The sequence below is a fragment of the Myotis lucifugus genome, unplaced genomic scaffold (assembly GCF_000147115.1).
Source record: "Myotis lucifugus unplaced genomic scaffold, Myoluc2.0 scaffold_28, whole genome shotgun sequence".
NCBI classification, from domain to species: Eukaryota; Metazoa; Chordata; class Mammalia; order Chiroptera; family Vespertilionidae; genus Myotis; species Myotis lucifugus.
Window position 1 is genome coordinate 7074841 of NW_005871076.1, and position 16348 is coordinate 7091188.

The window sequence follows — 16348 nt, forward strand, 5'->3', positions numbered from 1 at the left end:
AAGTACAAGAATGAATTTTCCAAGTACCTTTTCATTCTTTGTCTTATTGGAAGAAACTCTGCTTATAATTATTATACCTAGTGCTTTACCTAGTAATTAAAGTAGATTGTATTGGGTCATTAATAACTAGAGGCCAGGCGCACAAATTCATGCACCAGTGGTGTCCCTTGGCCTGGCCTGTGAGATGGAGCCGAAACCACTCTCTAACATCCCCCAAGAGGTCCCTGAATGCGAGAGGGCGCAGGCCAGGCCGAGTGACCCCACCGGTGCATGATTGGAGCTGGGGAGGGACGAGGGAGGTTGGCCAGCCAGGGAAGGGTCACGGGAGGGCTCCAGGGCGTGTCTGGACAAGCTAACCTACTGGTCAGAGCATCTGCTCCCTGGTGGTCAGTGCACATCATAGCGAGTGGTTGAGTGGCCTTAGCATATCATTAGCATATTACACTTTGATTGGTTGAACAGGTGACCAGACACTTAACATATTAGGCTTTTATTATATAGGATATAAAGTTAGGAGACTACTTATTTGCTACTATAAGTGAGATGTTTTGCTTTTACATTTCAATTCACTGAAGCCAGAGTTAATGTCTGAAATGACTCATTATAGCCCTCTGGCACTTAATATGTACACTCACAGACCTGACAGAGTCTAGCAGTGTATGTCTTATTAAAATTTTACCTATAAAAAATAAAGTAAAAGATTACCTCTAGTTATTTACAATCATCATTGATAAGTATAGTATCATTTAATGTATCAATAGAAAAAATCCATCAAAAATAGAAGTATTTCAGGAATGTTCTTTGGGGACGGGGCGGGGGGGGGGAATTAATCCAATAATATTTTTTCCTTACAGAGCAATTTTTTATTTGAATTTATATTTGTTAACATTGTCTCACATTTGGATAACTCTGGGACTTTGTTTTCCAGATGATCTCTAGAATATTACACGTTTTATTTTCTCCCCTAGGAATGCCCAGAAAGAGGATCGTGTTCCAGTACTTGAGGAGTACAGGGAGTACAAGAAAATTAAAGCCAAGCTTAGGCTTCTTGAAGTTCTTATCAGCAAGCAAGATTCTTCAAAATCCATATAAAAATGCTTGAAACATCATAAAATCAGTTGTATTCCCTAAAACTATCATCGTGTGTACTTGGCTGGTACTTTTTGTCAGGCACTCAGAATCTCATTTTGTAATTTGGTTGTGGTGCCACTAGAGAAATGATGGGGGAGGGTAAGTAGACCCTCTCTAGGGAGCACAATGTTCCATATTAACCACAGACTGTTCTCTCTACCTTTAACAAACATCCCGTTTTCTTCATTGTTTTGTACTACAGATACATCCTATTAGAAAAGACTAGTATTTTATCCTTTCAACCTCAAGGACTTTGGAAGTACAAGCTTTTTGTTACTACCAACTTCATTGTTTTTTCATTACGGAAGAAAATTAAGAGGAAAATCTTCACATTGAATTCTTTGGTTGCCTTTTTCTTACACAATGACTGAAAATTTGAAAGAAAAGCATATAAATGTGCACATATGCTCCATGTTCTATGTTTTCTTCGAAAACTAAAATCAACTGAAATTTCAAGTCCTACTGTGGAACACATTTCTGTTTAATTCCCAAAGTAACACTTTTTCACAGGTAGTATGTTAACAAAATTTTGCAATTCAGTGGTCACACAGCTCCTGGGTCAAGATAAGAGAGGTTAGACCAAAAAGTGACCTTGCTTATTCGTATAGTGAAAACACACAGAACTGAATCATACCACATGCTGCCTATGGGACTTAAATTACTATTTGTTTTCTCAGCTACTGTTCATCAACTGGTGATGATGTGATTTGTCTGGATCAGATCCTCCATTTTTTCTCCCCACTGACCTCCAGATAATATGAGTAAAGAGCCATGTCAGTATGTAGGAACTTGGATGGTACTCAGATTTGTGTGTTCAATTAAATGGGCCGAAATTAGCAAAAGAATCATTATGCCTGAAGTAAATCTGTTCTTAACAAGGGCTATACCACTGCATTTTTACATGTACCTTCAGGAGGTTGCATCCTTTTTTTCTCTTAATCAGCAAAATCCATAAAGAAAACATCTTTTAAAGGGATCACTTTTTGCTCAATCACATGGTGTTTAAAGCGCTGGTCACAAGATATGTAGTGGTGTGCCCCTTGTTATATACTCTAAGCATATCTTGTTTTCTTTGGCTTTGCATGGCTTTTTCTTTGGGTACTCACGAGGTATCATTCTGCTAATCATTTTCACAGAATGGTGACTTTGTGTTAACAATGTAACTGTCATTAATAGCATATTCCGGTCAGGCTCAATCTAAGTGTTCAATTTTTTTCCGGTGCTTTTTTGGAATGATGAGTGTCTTACTTTGATTGTGCCCATGTTTTGCATGTAATGACTCATGCTTGGTTTTCTTAACTAGTTAATATTAACAATTTGTTCCATACAAAAATGGACTTTTGCAACATCCTTTAATAAGAGGAGGGAAGCATGGACCTCAGTCTTCTGGCACTATTGCATAGTAAGCCCATGAAGTAGCTTGATAATAAGTAGTATTTCTAGTGCTTCATATTTCACCTGTGTGTGCAATGCCTTTTTTGCAGGGAGGGAATATTCATTGGTAGTGAACCTGTAGTTAAGGAGTACAGCACTAAATCCTGCCCTTTGCATGTCCTTTCTTTTGATGCAGCTAGGTCATTCATAATGTATACCTAGAAAAATGAAATTGAGAATGCCAAAAGATCACTTTGATTTGAATCCATCATGCAGTGTGCATTTAGTTAATTTCTATCACTCTCCAGGCAGGAGTATATCCAAACATTTAATGTGCACTGTATATTGTTTTATATGAATGTTTTATTTTATATACCACATGCAAAAATGTCCATATGCACTATTTAAATGTTTTAAATAATATATTCCTTCTTTGTAATGCTAAATCTATATGAGTACCATATTTTTATAAGTCAGTGGCCTGACTGGTTTCATTTTAAAATTAACAGCTGCTTCATGATATTGGTTATTCACTGTTATTGTTTGGCTGTGAATAGAATAGATAAAAGTGGCATGGCAGCACCAATGCTGTGTGACAATATTGTGTGTCATAGTTGAGCTGTAGGTGGTAGAATAAGGCAGTTTGTGATAGTTTTACTTTGGTATAAGTTAAAACTGAATATCTATATATAAACAATATATAGATATATACATGACTACCCGTATAATTGCATTGCTGTGTCTGGCACTTCATTGTATAGACTTTTGTAATAAAAGAACTTTGATGTTCTGAGTCATTGCAAATGTTGTTTGCTTCTCCCCACCTCCACCCCCACTAGATGTTGAAAAGTGAAAAAGAGAGACCTCAAGTGTTCCCTTGTCTTAATATTCTGAGGCTTTGAATTACCCTAACCCGGTATCATATCGGGGGACAACAGGGTTAGTAAACTATCTGGCTGGCTACAGCTCTGGGAAGTGGTAAAATAGGGAAAGGCCATGTTGTTGATTCCCTTGTGGGAATGTAGGGAGAAGATGCAGAGAGAATAGTAAGCATTTCTTGTTGCAGTGAATTATCAAGAAAATGTGGTGAGCTTGGCCTGAGGAATGTGGGTAGATTTAAAATGTCCTTTATTCAGATTTAAAATCCAGGGACTGTTGAGCAGCAATGTGGAAGTTGAGTACTATGGTCAAATGCTGTTGCTTGGGCTAAGAGAACAAAAGGTTTTTCTAGGAGGGTTTATGTAACTTGAAAAAAAAAATTAGAAGAGTTTCCTAAATGCCAGCCACACATAACTTTCCAACCATCCAAACAGGGCTTTGGGAGTACCTTCATTTACACTTTTCAAACATGACTTTTAATAACCCTGATACTCCTACTTTGCTCTTTATTTTTTAAAGTGTATTTTGCTTTCTAAAGCAGTTGAGGAAGCACTTTTGGGAAACTTTAGGTGTTGCTATAGAAACCGTTTAAATGAGTTTCTAGTTTGAAGGTATTAGTGAAATTTCTGTAAGTGGTTAGAAAGTTTATTCTTTAACACTTTAGCTTTTTATAGGAGACTTCAAATTGGAAGAATGGAGATAAGAGATTATTTTACTTGAGCCATTGTGTGATGGCTTTACAGAGTCCTATGCGTTTATTATCTGGTTCATGGTACATGATTAGAGCACCAGTGGTTTTTACAGTCCGTGGAACATTGAAAAATCATCATAAAAAAAAAAGTAAAATCATCTTTACCTACTTACTGAGCTATTAATTAGAGACCTGCACCATGAACTGTAAGCAGCATTATTTTGTACTTTTCCCTTCACATTCATAGAATCCTCCTATCTAATAAAAGACAAAAAGGGTAATTAACCGTACCTCCGCTACGCTTCCCATTGGCTAATCAGGGCGATATGCAAATTAACTGCCAACAAAGATGGCGGCCGGCAGCCACACAGCTGAAGCGAGCAGGAGGCTTGCTTGCTTCAGTGATGGAGGAAGTCAAGGTTCCCCGTCTGCCGCGGCCCGGCTCTGAGCCCAAAAGCAACAATGTTTCAATTATAAAAGCTAAACAAACCCCAGATACCTGCTTTCAGCAGGCAGCGGCCTCAGAGCTGGGAGCACCAGTGACGGCAACAATATTCCAATTATAGAAGGTAAATAAATCCCAGAATAAAAAAAAGAAAAAAAGGAGAGGCTGGGAGCTTTAGTTGCTGGCCAGCCTGAAAACAGCCCTCAGCCCCTCATCCAGGCTGGCCAGGCACCCCAGTGGGGACCCCCACCCTGAAGGGGGTGTGACCAGCTGCAAACAGCCATCTGCCCCTCACCCAGGCTGGCCAGGCACCCAAGCGGGACCCCCACCCTGATTCGGGATACCCTTCAGGGCAAACCAGCTGGCCCCCACCCGTGCACCAGGCCTCTATCCTATATAGTAAAAGGGTAATATGCAAACTGACCCTAACAGCAGAAAGACTGGGAATGACTGGTCACTATGACACACACTGACCACCAGGGGGCAGACGCTCAATGCAGGAGCTGCCCTCTGGTGGTCAGTGCTCAGCCACAAGCCAGGCTGACGGCTGCCAGTACAGCGGTGGTGGTGGGAGCCTCTCCTGCCTCCTCAGCAGCGCTAAGGATGTCCGACTGCAGCTTAGGCCTGCTCCCCGCTGGCAAGTGGACATCCCCCGAGGGCTGCCGGGCTGCCAGAGGGATGTCTGATTGCCATCTTAGGCCCAATCCCCCGGGGAGCAGGCCTAAGCCAGCAGGTGGTCATCCCCCGAGGGGTCCCAGACTGCGAGAGGGCACAGGCCAGGCTGAGGGACCTCCCACCCCCGAGTGCACAAATTTTTGTGCACTGGGCCTCTAGTTTAATAACCTTATAAAGTCCTCTGTGTGAACCAGTGTATATATACTTTGGAGGCATGTTGTAATACACATGATTGTACAGTCGGTCCCATCCAGGGGCACTTAAGTCCCAGAAATCATTTGATGATTATCATTGACTCTGGCAATAGTTTGATGATAGGTGGTTTAGTGCTTTTAAAGCATATCGGAAATGGGGACAAGTTTAGGAAATAATTCAATACAGAAATGAATCTTTGTTAGAAATGTACAATGATTGCATCACAGATTCTCACCTCCACTTGTCTCAGTAGGATAGAGCTGAAACCTTTCTCATCACTCGGTTTAGTTTTAAATTGATGTAGTGTAATTCTTTCTCCAGCTCCAAAGCATATAAAAAGAGGCTACGAGATAATTTAGAAGGAAGTAGAGAATGAATCAGTAACACACTTTTGTGCATAAAAGAGATAGCAGATTATTAGTGCCTATTGTAAAGTGCTTTGAGTGGTAAGGGATTATTTGAACTAAAACATGCCTGGTATGGTCAGTTATGCATCTAATCTAAAGCTGTGTGGAGAATGAACAGTATCTGCTACACATATCAAGTATAAATGGCAGTTCCTTTTTAGAGAAGCAAGGATAAAAAGCAGTTGGTCTCACTCCTACATTTAAACAAGAGAAGGCTTGTGCTTTCTGTTTAACTTTAAAATTGGATAAAAGCAATTGGAAAAATAAGGGACATCTTAGCAGAAGAGGTTTTGGGTTCGGGAAAATAAAGTGTGTAACTCATGTCCCCAACGGGGCCCCATGTCATGATAATCCCATCGTACCCTGGTGAGAACAAATACTTACTCTCTAAATTCTTGTTGAGTGACAGGCTGGTAGTCATCTTGAATTTCTGTAGAATAATACTTTTCCTCAAGCCTCTCTTTCCATTTTTTCATCTGCTCTGCACTTTGAATCTCCTGTCAAGTTAGAGGAAAAGCCTAGTCTGCAATCATTTAAGTTTTTCTCTATTTCAAGTCTGTTTTACAAGGATCACAGGGTTGAGGTTTGAGCCCCACTGCCTTTTTGCCTTGGCAGTTTTTAGTACTATGCATTAGCAGTTACTTCAGAGGACCTGGTGTTAGAACTGTTGGTTGAGTTGGGGAATTTTAAAATTAAAATTATCAGCTTATTTTCATTTCATTGCCTCCTCCTCACTGCATCTCCAGCTCACTCTTTTCATGATTTTCTTCATTCTTCACTTGGCCAAACCTGAGATATTTTTGTACCTCTATTCTTGCAACTATACTTCAAAGTATATCTGTGTGTATTCTTTGCCTGCACAGCTGCTTCTCAGCCACACTCCTGCAGTTTTACCTAACCATCCCAATCCCCTCTTCATAATTACTGCATCAATTTGTACACTCCAATCTGTCTACATACCCCCAAATTAGTTCCTTGTACCAGCAAATTCTTTGCTACATCCTTCTCTGATCCTAAGAAGTCCTTCCTGTGCTTAGTCCTCACTACTCCCCACTTTCCTTTAGTGTGCAAATACCTTTTCCCAAACTTTGGAAAAATTGCCTTGTACATTGTGGAAAATAAGGACAGCTCTAGAAAAAGAGGGAAAGAGGAAAGTGCATTTAGATGTGACTCAAATACTTGTCAGTAAATGAGTATGATATTGCCCTGCTCCAGCAATACCACTAAGTAGCAAAGTGGATCCGTGTTACAAGGGTTCTTTTTTTTTTTTTTAATATATTTTATTGATTTTTTTATAGAGAGGAAGGAGAGGGATAGAGAGCTAGAAACATCGATCAGCTGCCTCCTGCACACCTCCCACTGGGGATGTGCCCGCAACCAAGGTACATGCCCTTGACCAGAATGGAACCTGGGACCCTTCAGTCCGCAGGCCGACGCTCTATCCACTGAGCCAAACCAGTTAGGGCATAAGGGTTCTTGATTACCTTCCTCAGGATGATGACACCTGCATTTATGTACTGTTCACCTGATAAATGTGTGCTGTTCTGGTTAGAGAAACTTACCAGATAGTATTTGAAGTAGGAAAGGATTGCTTTTAATCTTTCTAGTTTTATTTTGGCCACATTACAGCACCCACATTTTGACATATTTACTAAATGCTTTTGATGTGTTGTTTAAAAAGTGGTAGGCCCCATAACTATATCTAAATGACCAGGCCTATAATAATGTGGAAACATTAGTAATATGGGTTGAATAGATTATGCCTGCTAAACTTGACTCATCTTTCAAAACACCCATCTCAACCATCACTCTTTTCCATGAAGCCTTCCTTGACAGTCATAGGAAAATCAAAGGCAGAGCAGCAACTCAATGGGGACATTTCCTCCAAGTTTCTAGGTTTTGGTCATCCCACCTCTTCCCTGTAAGTGGTAGCTGCCTTTTATAGTTGTTTCTGGATTAATTTGGTGTTCCACATTAGTTCTTATAGTCATCCTAAAAGCTCAGAAATGAATTCTCTGTAGTAAACCTCCTTTTGAACTACCTAGTGTGTTTTTGTTTTTCTGATTGGATCCTAACTGATGAGTACCCTGTGGCAGGGGAGGTGCAAAGGAACAAACTCAGAAACAGCATGCTTCCATCAAGGGACAATTGACTTAAGAATTTGAACCTTCCACCTGTCCATTTGGGATCCTTTACCAGTGGTTCTCAACCTTCCTAATGCCGCGACCCTTTAATACAGTTCCTCATGTTGTGGTGACCCCCAACCATAAAATTATTTTCGTTGCTACTTCATAACTGTAATTTTGCTACTGTTATGAATCGTCATGTAAATATCTGATATGCAGGATGTATTTTAATTGTTAAAAATTGAACATAATTAAAGCATAGTGATTAATCACAAAACAGTATGTAATTATATATGTGTTTTCCGATGGTCTTAGGCGACCCCTGTGAAAGGGTTGTTCGACCCCCAAAGGGTCGCGACCCACAGGTTGAGAACCTCTTGCTTTAGGCAAAGATTCAACTGGCTTTGGTGATTGATCCTAATTATCAAGAGGAAATTGGTTGCAACTACAAAAAGAGTGCAGAGAGGGCTATATTTGGAGCCTAGGAATTCTTGAGTGGACAGGTGCTTTCAATACTTACATGTCCCAAAATAAGCTTTGTAGTTTAAACATATTTTTAAGGGATTTTGATTTGAATAAAAAAGGCCTTAAAGTCACTCAGAGGATGGATATAATTACTATTGGGACTTTGCTTCTCCCTTTTTGGGGAGAGGATAAGAGTACCTTTATTTGTATAAAGGATAGTTTCATCTTATTAGATGGAAGCTTGAAGTAGTTACTGTTGTTTTATGGAAATTCAAATGTGTGTACTAAACAGCCAATAGGATAAACTGGGCCAACTACTCAGCTCATGTCTCCCAACTAAAAATTTAATCCTCATACTATTCTCTGTGATGCTGTGTCTCAGGCTTTGAAACTCATCCCAGACTTGCTACTAGCATTTTTTGGCGTACCCAGAACAAGACTCATCACACTCCCTCAGGGTGGGCTGGGGGCGCCCTTAGAGGTCTGAGCACCTATGCAGGGCCCTTCTCTATGATAGTAGGTTCTGATAACCCCGCCTTTGTACCTTCACTCTGGAGTGGTAGCATCATCCTACAGTGATTATTTATGTTTTGCCTCAGTGTTTTTACTTTTTCTGTCTTCCAGTACTTCCTTAACCAAATTCCCTGTGGTAAATTTTCTCTATTTGAAACATATAATGTGATTTCCATCTTCCTGACTAGGTCCTGACTGATACATTAGTAAGTATATATTTTCATTTTGTTGAGTGAATTTTTGTGTCTTTAAGGAATGTTTAAAATTTTTCCTTATTTTGTTTTTAAACACTTTTTAGTAATTCTTAGGCATTTTCTACATTGTTGTTTTTATAAATAGAGTCTTCTATTAAATTTTTTTTAACAAACTAGTTGATATTTATATATATAACATGGTTGTATGTATGTGAATCATTTTTCCTACTAGTTTATGGAATTTGTTATAAATTTTCAGTTCATTTGTATACCTAGAAAACTTAAAGGAATCACAGAGGAAATTTTTATACTTCTAGTTTATTTCTCTTAATTGTTTTGGCTGATCCCTCCAATACCTCTTTGTCTTGTTTCTGATGTGTCCAGTGTTTCTCCCAATTAAGCAAGTGCTAGATTAGGGGTGATTAATATGTTTTTATTATATCAAGGAAGTATCCATCGCTTCCTATATTGCTTTATTTCCCCCTCAAGATTGAATGTTGAATCTTATCAAATATCTAACATCTATGGAAAATGATCATGTAATTTTTCTTTTAGAGTCTATTAATAGAATGAATTATTACCCAATTTTGAACCATCTTTCCATCTTAGAATAAATTCTGTTAAAATCATCTGTATATATAAAAGCCTAAGCGACCTTTCGACCGTTGGACCGGTAGCTATGACACGCACTGACCACCAGGGGGCAGATGCTCAACGCACAGGCATGGAAACATGGAACAGACTGATGAATCTCAGAGGGAATGGGGAAGGGGGAGGGTGAGAAGAGATTAACCAAAGATCTTATATGCATACTAGAGGCCTGGTGCACGGATTCTGACATCCCCTGAGGGGTCCTGGATTGCAAGAGGGTGCAGGCCAGGCCAAGGGACCCCAGTGGTGCACGAATGTGTGCACCAGGCCTCTAGTGATATATAATTTTGTTCTGTTAGATTGTTTGCTAATATGTTATTTAGGACTTTTGCTTCTAGATTTATGTGATACTTTCTTACTTATTTATTTTTGGTATGATCTTTGCCAGATTTTAGAATCACTATATAATCACTTTGTAAAAATAATTTGGAACTTTTCCATTTGCTCTGGAACAACTTAAATAGCTTGAAATTACTTTTTCTGTATAAAATCTGGTAAAATACACCCTGGTTGGTTCAGCGTTGTCCCATGCACCAAAAATTTGCCAGTTCAATTCCTGGTCAGAGTACATACCCAGGTTTCAGGCTTGATTCCCAGTGAGGGTCGGGGGGAGGCAGCCAATTGATGTTCTGCTCTTTTTAAAAATATACATTTTTATTGATTTCAGAGAGGAAAGCAGAGGGAGAGAGAGATAGAGCCATCAATGTTGAGAGAGAATCATCGATTAGTTGCCTAATACACGACTTCTACTGGGGATTGAGCCTGCAACCCAGGCATGTACCCTGACCGAGAATCTACCTATGACCTGGCTCATGGGTCGATGCTCAACTACTGAGCCTCATCGGCTGGGCAATGATGTTCCGTTCTTACATCGATGTTTCTCTCTCTCCCTTTGCTCTCTAAAAATCAATTTTTAAAAATCTGGTAAAATTCCCTTGTGAAACCAACTGGGTCTGATTTCTTTTGAAGGTAGCTCTTTGATGACTTGATTTCTTCTACAGTACAGATTTGTTTAGGCTTTAAAAAATCTCTTCTGTGCTCAGTTTTGATCAATTTGATATTTATAGAAAAATCCATTGCATTCAGTTTTTCAAATGTTATTTGCATAAAATTATACCAAAAGTCTCTTAGTGACTTTTTTCAGGTGTACAACATAATGATTTGATATATCAGGGTGGGGCAAAAATAGGTTTACAGTTGTTTGTATGAAAAAAAAATAATGCAAGAGTAAACTCTGTAGCCCTGGCCAGTGTGGGGTCGATTACTGGTCAGGGCACACACCTAAGCTTCAGGTTCCGTCCCCGGTCAGGGCATATGTGGGAGGCAACCGATCAATGTTTCACTCTCACATCAATGTTTCTCTTTCCCTCTCCTTTCCTCTCTCTCTAAAATTAATAAAAGCATGTCCTTTGGTGAGGATTAAAAAAAGAAAAGAAAAAAGAATAAACTGTTTTGTGTACTCACAACGGTAAACCTATTTTGCTTCACCCTGTACATATTGTGAAATGATCACAGTAAGTTTAGTTAACATCCCTCAACATACGGTTACAGATTTTTTTATTGTGATAAGGACTTTTAAGATCTCTTAGCAGCTTTCAAATATACAACACAGTATTATTAACTATAGTCACCCTGCTGAACATTATATCCCCATGTCTTATTTTAAAACTAGAAGTTTGTACCTTTGGACTACCTTCACCTATTTAGCTGATCCCCCACACCCACCTCTGGCAAACACCAATCTGTTCTCTGTATCTGTGAATTTTTTTTTTAAAGGGGAGAATGATGATTTTTATTTTTATTTTATTTTATTTTAATTTTAATATATTTTATTGATTTTTTACAGAGAGGAAGGAAGAGGGATAGAGAGTTAGAAACATCGATGGGAGAGAAACATCGATCAGCTGCCTCTTGCACACTCCCTACTGGGGATGTGCCCGCAACCAAGGTACATGCCCTTGACCGGGATTGAACCTGGGACCCTTGAGTCCGCAGGCTGACGCTCTATCCACTGAGCCAAACTGGTTAGGGCTGTATCTGTGAATTTTTAAAAAATTATTCCACATGTAAGTGAAACAATGCAGTACTTCTCTTTATCTGACTTATTTCACTTAACATAATGCTATCTATTCATGTTGTCACAAATGGCAGGATCTTCTTTTTTATGGCTGAATAATATTCCATTGTGTATATAGACCACATTTTTTTACCCATTTTTCCATTGATGTACACTTCCATATATTGGCTACTGTAAATAATGCTGCAATGGATTCATGGGTGCAGATATCTTTTTGAGTTTGTGCTTCTTTTTCCTTCAGATAAATTCCCAGAAGTAGAATTGCTGAATCATATGGTAGTTCTATTTTTAATTTTTTGAGGAAGCTCCATATTGTTTTCCATAGTGACTGCAGCAGTTTACATTGCCCCTCTGGGGTACACAAGGGTTCCCTTTTCTCCAAATCCTTGCCAACACTTGTTATTTCTTGTCTTTTTGATGATAGCCATTCTCACAGGTGTGAGGTGCAATCTCACTGTGGTTTTGATTTGTAATCTTCTGATGATTATGTGAGCATCTTTATTATTACCTGTTGACGACTCTCAGTATATTTTATATGGAAAAATGTTTATGCAGGTCTTCTGCCTACTTTGTTGTTATTGAATTATATGAGTTCTGTATATATTTTGGAGATTAACCCCTTACCAGATATATGATTTGCAAATATTTTCTGTTTTGAAAACTATAGCTTTGTAATATAGTTTGAAATCAGGGAGCATGATTCCTCCAGCTTTGTTCTTCCTCAAGATTGTTTTGGCTATTCAGTCTTTTATACTTTCATACAAATTTAAGAATTTGTTCTATTTCTATGATAAGTGCCATTGGAATTTTGATAGGGATTGCATTGAATCTGTATATGGGTTCATATGGTATGGACATTTTAACAATATTAATTTTTCCAATCCATGAGCACAGAATGTCTTTCCATTTGTTTGTGTTGTCTTCAATTTATTTTGGATGATATTTAAAATTTTCTTTTGTTTCTTGATTATTTCCCCCATTGTAGTTTTTTACTTTGCATGTTTATGCTTTCTCCCTCTTATTCCGTTTGTTGTCTAGTGATTTCTTTTCACTGATCTTTTCAAAGAACCAGCCTTTTTATTTATTTATTAGTATACTAATTGTTGTTTGTAACTCAGTTCTGCTTTTATCTTTATTTCTTATTTGTTGTCTATTTTCTAACTTTTTGAGTCACATGCTAAAATTAATATGTTTTCTGTCTTTGATTTTTATTGATAAATTTAAGGCTACTAATTTTCCTTCTGGGTAGGGTATTTGCCTTTATCTTATAGATTCTGTTAAATAGTGTTTTTATCATTTTGTTTTCTGCAATTTCATTTTGTATTTTCTCTTTGATTAAAAATTGTTTAATAATTAAAAATTTTCTTGGTTAAATAATTTTTTATTTTACAATTTCATTAATATATTTTTATGTCATTTTCAGATATTTTTCTTTTTAAAATATGTTTTTATTGATTTTAGAGAGAGAGGAAGAGAGAGAGAGAAACATCTATGTGAGAGTGAAACATTGATTGGTTGATTTCTGGGCTCTCAATTCTGATCATTAGTCTATTTGTCCTTATGCCAATACATACTATTTTGAAAACTATAGATTTCAACAAACTGAGCCACATAGGCGAGGGCAAGAATTTTTTTCTGTATTAACTACTTTTTGGAATTTATTGAGATTTTCTTTGTGGCCCAATATATGATCAGTTTTAATGAATGGGTTTTCGAAAAGTATGTATCTTCTGAGAGTACAGAATTTAACACATAACTGTAAGATTGCCTGTTTATTATACTGTCTTTTTTAATCCTTTTATTTTTCTTGATGTGTTGTCTATTTTTTGTGTGTTCCTATTACTCCTTTTATAAGTCCAGTAGTTTTTATGGAAGTTGATGACATGTTATTTGGTGCATTGATAATCATAACTATTAGAGTTGATCTTAGCCTTATAAAGTACCCTTCATCTCATTCAGAGCTTTTTGTCTTGAATTCTATCTTTAGTTAGATTGTGTCCCCTGATATCTTTTCCTTTCCTATTATACCTTAGCCCATGCTTTTATGTTTAACTTTTCTGAATTTATTTTAGGTGTGTATTTTAGGACATAGTGTAGAATTGGGTATTGCTTTGTGATTCAGTCTGAAAATATTTTTCTTTTTAAGTAGATTATACTTTTTGCCATTACTGATATGTCTGCTATATTTGGTCACAATTATATCATATTGTCTTACGGTTATATTTTAAGTCTTTTACCATGTGTTATATTTTCTGTTCTCTTTTTTGGTTTTGTACTTTTGCCCTTTTGTTCCAGTGCATGTTTTTAAAATATTTTTGTTGATTTCAGAGAGGAAGGGAGAGGGAGAGAGAGATCATTGATCAGCTGCCTCCTGCATGCCCCATACTGGGGATCCCACACTGGGGATTGAGCCCACAACCTGGGCATGTGCCCTGACCAGGAATCAAACCGTAACCTCCTGGTTCAAAGATTGACACTCAACCACTGAGCCACGCCGGCCGGGCTCAGTGGTTTGTTTTTAGTCATGTAACTTTTTATACATCCTGAGACCTCCCTTTCTTGCTTTGGTTCCCTCCACAAGGAATCAAACAAGTTTAACAAGAAAATTAGCTTATAGTTTCTTCCTCCTCATCTCCTTCCTCTCTACTACCCAATTACATTTTAAATTATGTTTCTATATTTCCTTGTATATGAGAAGTGGAGTCTACTGTAAGACACACCTTTTTTTTATGTACCACTTATGAAAAATGCTGCCAATTAACGTATGATACACTATCAACCATAAGGCACATCTTGATTTCAGAGATGTTAAAATGTGATAAAGGAGTTTTAAAATAATTAAAACAATCTTATTTACTATTGTACTCTTAAATATGCTAATGTTTTTTCTTTTCTTCTTGGTTAACTCTAAAAGATAATTTCAACTATTATACTACTATATGAACCAATCAGTCAGCTTTTTCTGCTTATTCCTTCTCTGTCCCTCCTTCTTTTTTCCAAAATTTCTCCAATCATCTCTTGGTTGGCAGAAGCTGATCCCTATAGAATCCTCAGGAATACAACAGTATTACCTGAGTTCCTCCACATTCAAAACTCTTTGAGCCTTGAATTACAGTTTTGCTAGATATAAAAATCCTTGGCTTACATTTTCTTTCCTTGCATATATTGTGTGCTTTATAATTATTTCTTAAACATACATGTATATATACTGAGTCATTTATTGAATATGTTATAGTTCTGAAATATAAAAAATCATTAAAGTGATTTATCATATATTAATGATTACTAGAGAAAATTTATATAATCATCTCAATTGAGTATACTTACTAAACCCTGTGTGATTATCCCACAGTGAGAGTACAGCTGTAGGACCAGGGTATCTGACTGAGGGCACCAATAAGAAAGAGGGAGCATCTGGAATCCAAATGATTTGTCCTAAACAAGGGTATAGATTCTGGGAGAAATATTTGGAGGTGGCAACTAATGCTCTGAAAAAAGAAATCATTTCAGTTCTAACTTGGAACATTTTTGTAAGCATACTTCTAATAAAGTTATAACTTCTTTATGAGAAAATTAACATCTTACATTTTCGTCAAAGCCTTTTCTTCTGGCTTGTTCAGCCAAATCTTTGTTTTTCCTACTGAAAATATGAACGAAAAATTAGAGGCACATGTCAGTAAATAGGGAAATGCCAGCATAAAATACAAGCAGATTTATATAAAGGTTCTGAATTGCATTTCTGTTCTTTTTGATATCTGACTTTTTGGAAAATGTGGTCATTAAGAAGTTACTCAGAGAATTACATTTCTAACTATAAAAAAGTATTTATGTCCCATTGTCAGAAGTGTGGGTTTGGAAAGCATTTTAATGACAAAGTGACTCAATAAATGTAAGTGTATTCTTAATGTTTTGTGTAAATGTTTTTATTTCAATAGCTAAATAAATGCATTAAATGTAGACTAAAATTGTCTCCTACCTTTATAGAGGAATTTCACCCTCTTGTCCAGCTTCTGTTAAGTTTTATTAGTGGTATGGCATACCTTATATTTCTTTTAAATTAGCTTAGAGTTTCAAGACACTCTCAGAAGCACTACTGGATTTATTAACATATAGAGCCAGCACTTTGGATGATGGTGGTTTTGCTATCAAAATCTTACTCTCATAAGTTTCTCATACAATATAGAGATTTAAAATGGTAAATTAAAATTTTAAAGTCATCTTACCTTTTATTGTCTTCAGCCTCTTGAGGTTTCTTTAGTTTGAGTTTTTTGAGCACATTGTTGTAACTCTGGACATAATAAAAAATAAAAAATATATCCTGTATTAATTTTTGGTCCAGGTAAAGGAAATATGGAATGCCTGTCTCTAGGGATTGCTACACTAAAGAAAAGTAGAGGCAAATGCTATGATTATCCTTCTTTTCAGTTTGTCAGCACTATGGTTTCTGCCTGCTGGTGCAAAGGAAAAAGTTCTGTGGGCATCAGACCTGCACTTGAAAAAAAACAAACCACCCTTTAAAAAGTAC

The 16348-nt window shown here is 37.3% G+C and overlaps 2 protein-coding genes across 11 annotated transcripts in view; one reads left to right on the forward strand and one right to left on the reverse strand.

Annotated features, from left to right (window-relative positions):
- The window catches only part of FAM13B (family with sequence similarity 13 member B), a 64193-nt gene extending 60895 nt beyond the window's left edge, over positions 1–3298 (forward strand). For 7 of the 8 annotated variants that reach the window (XM_006086550.3, XM_023752136.1, XM_014453872.2 and 4 more), the window contains one exon: positions 969–3298. In XM_006086550.3, coding sequence (XP_006086612.1) covers positions 969–1092 — 124 coding nt within the window. In that variant the 3' untranslated portion in view covers positions 1093–3298. The remainder of the gene's footprint in view (positions 1–968) is intronic. The other variant, XM_023752140.1, reaches the window with a different exon arrangement.
- Positions 3299–5246: 1948 nt separating this feature from the next.
- PKD2L2 (polycystin 2 like 2, transient receptor potential cation channel) overlaps positions 5247–16348 on the reverse strand; it is a 32538-nt gene continuing 21436 nt past the window's right edge. For all 3 annotated transcript variants that reach the window (XM_006086548.3, XM_006086549.3, XM_014453875.2), the window contains 4 exons: positions 16047–16111; positions 15409–15463; positions 6182–6294; positions 5247–5733 (listed from right to left, as the gene is read on the reverse strand). In XM_006086548.3, the coding sequence (XP_006086610.1) occupies positions 5637–5733; positions 6182–6294; positions 15409–15463; positions 16047–16111 (330 nt within the window). In that variant the 3' untranslated portion in view covers positions 5247–5636. The remainder of the gene's footprint in view (positions 5734–6181; positions 6295–15408; positions 15464–16046; positions 16112–16348) is intronic.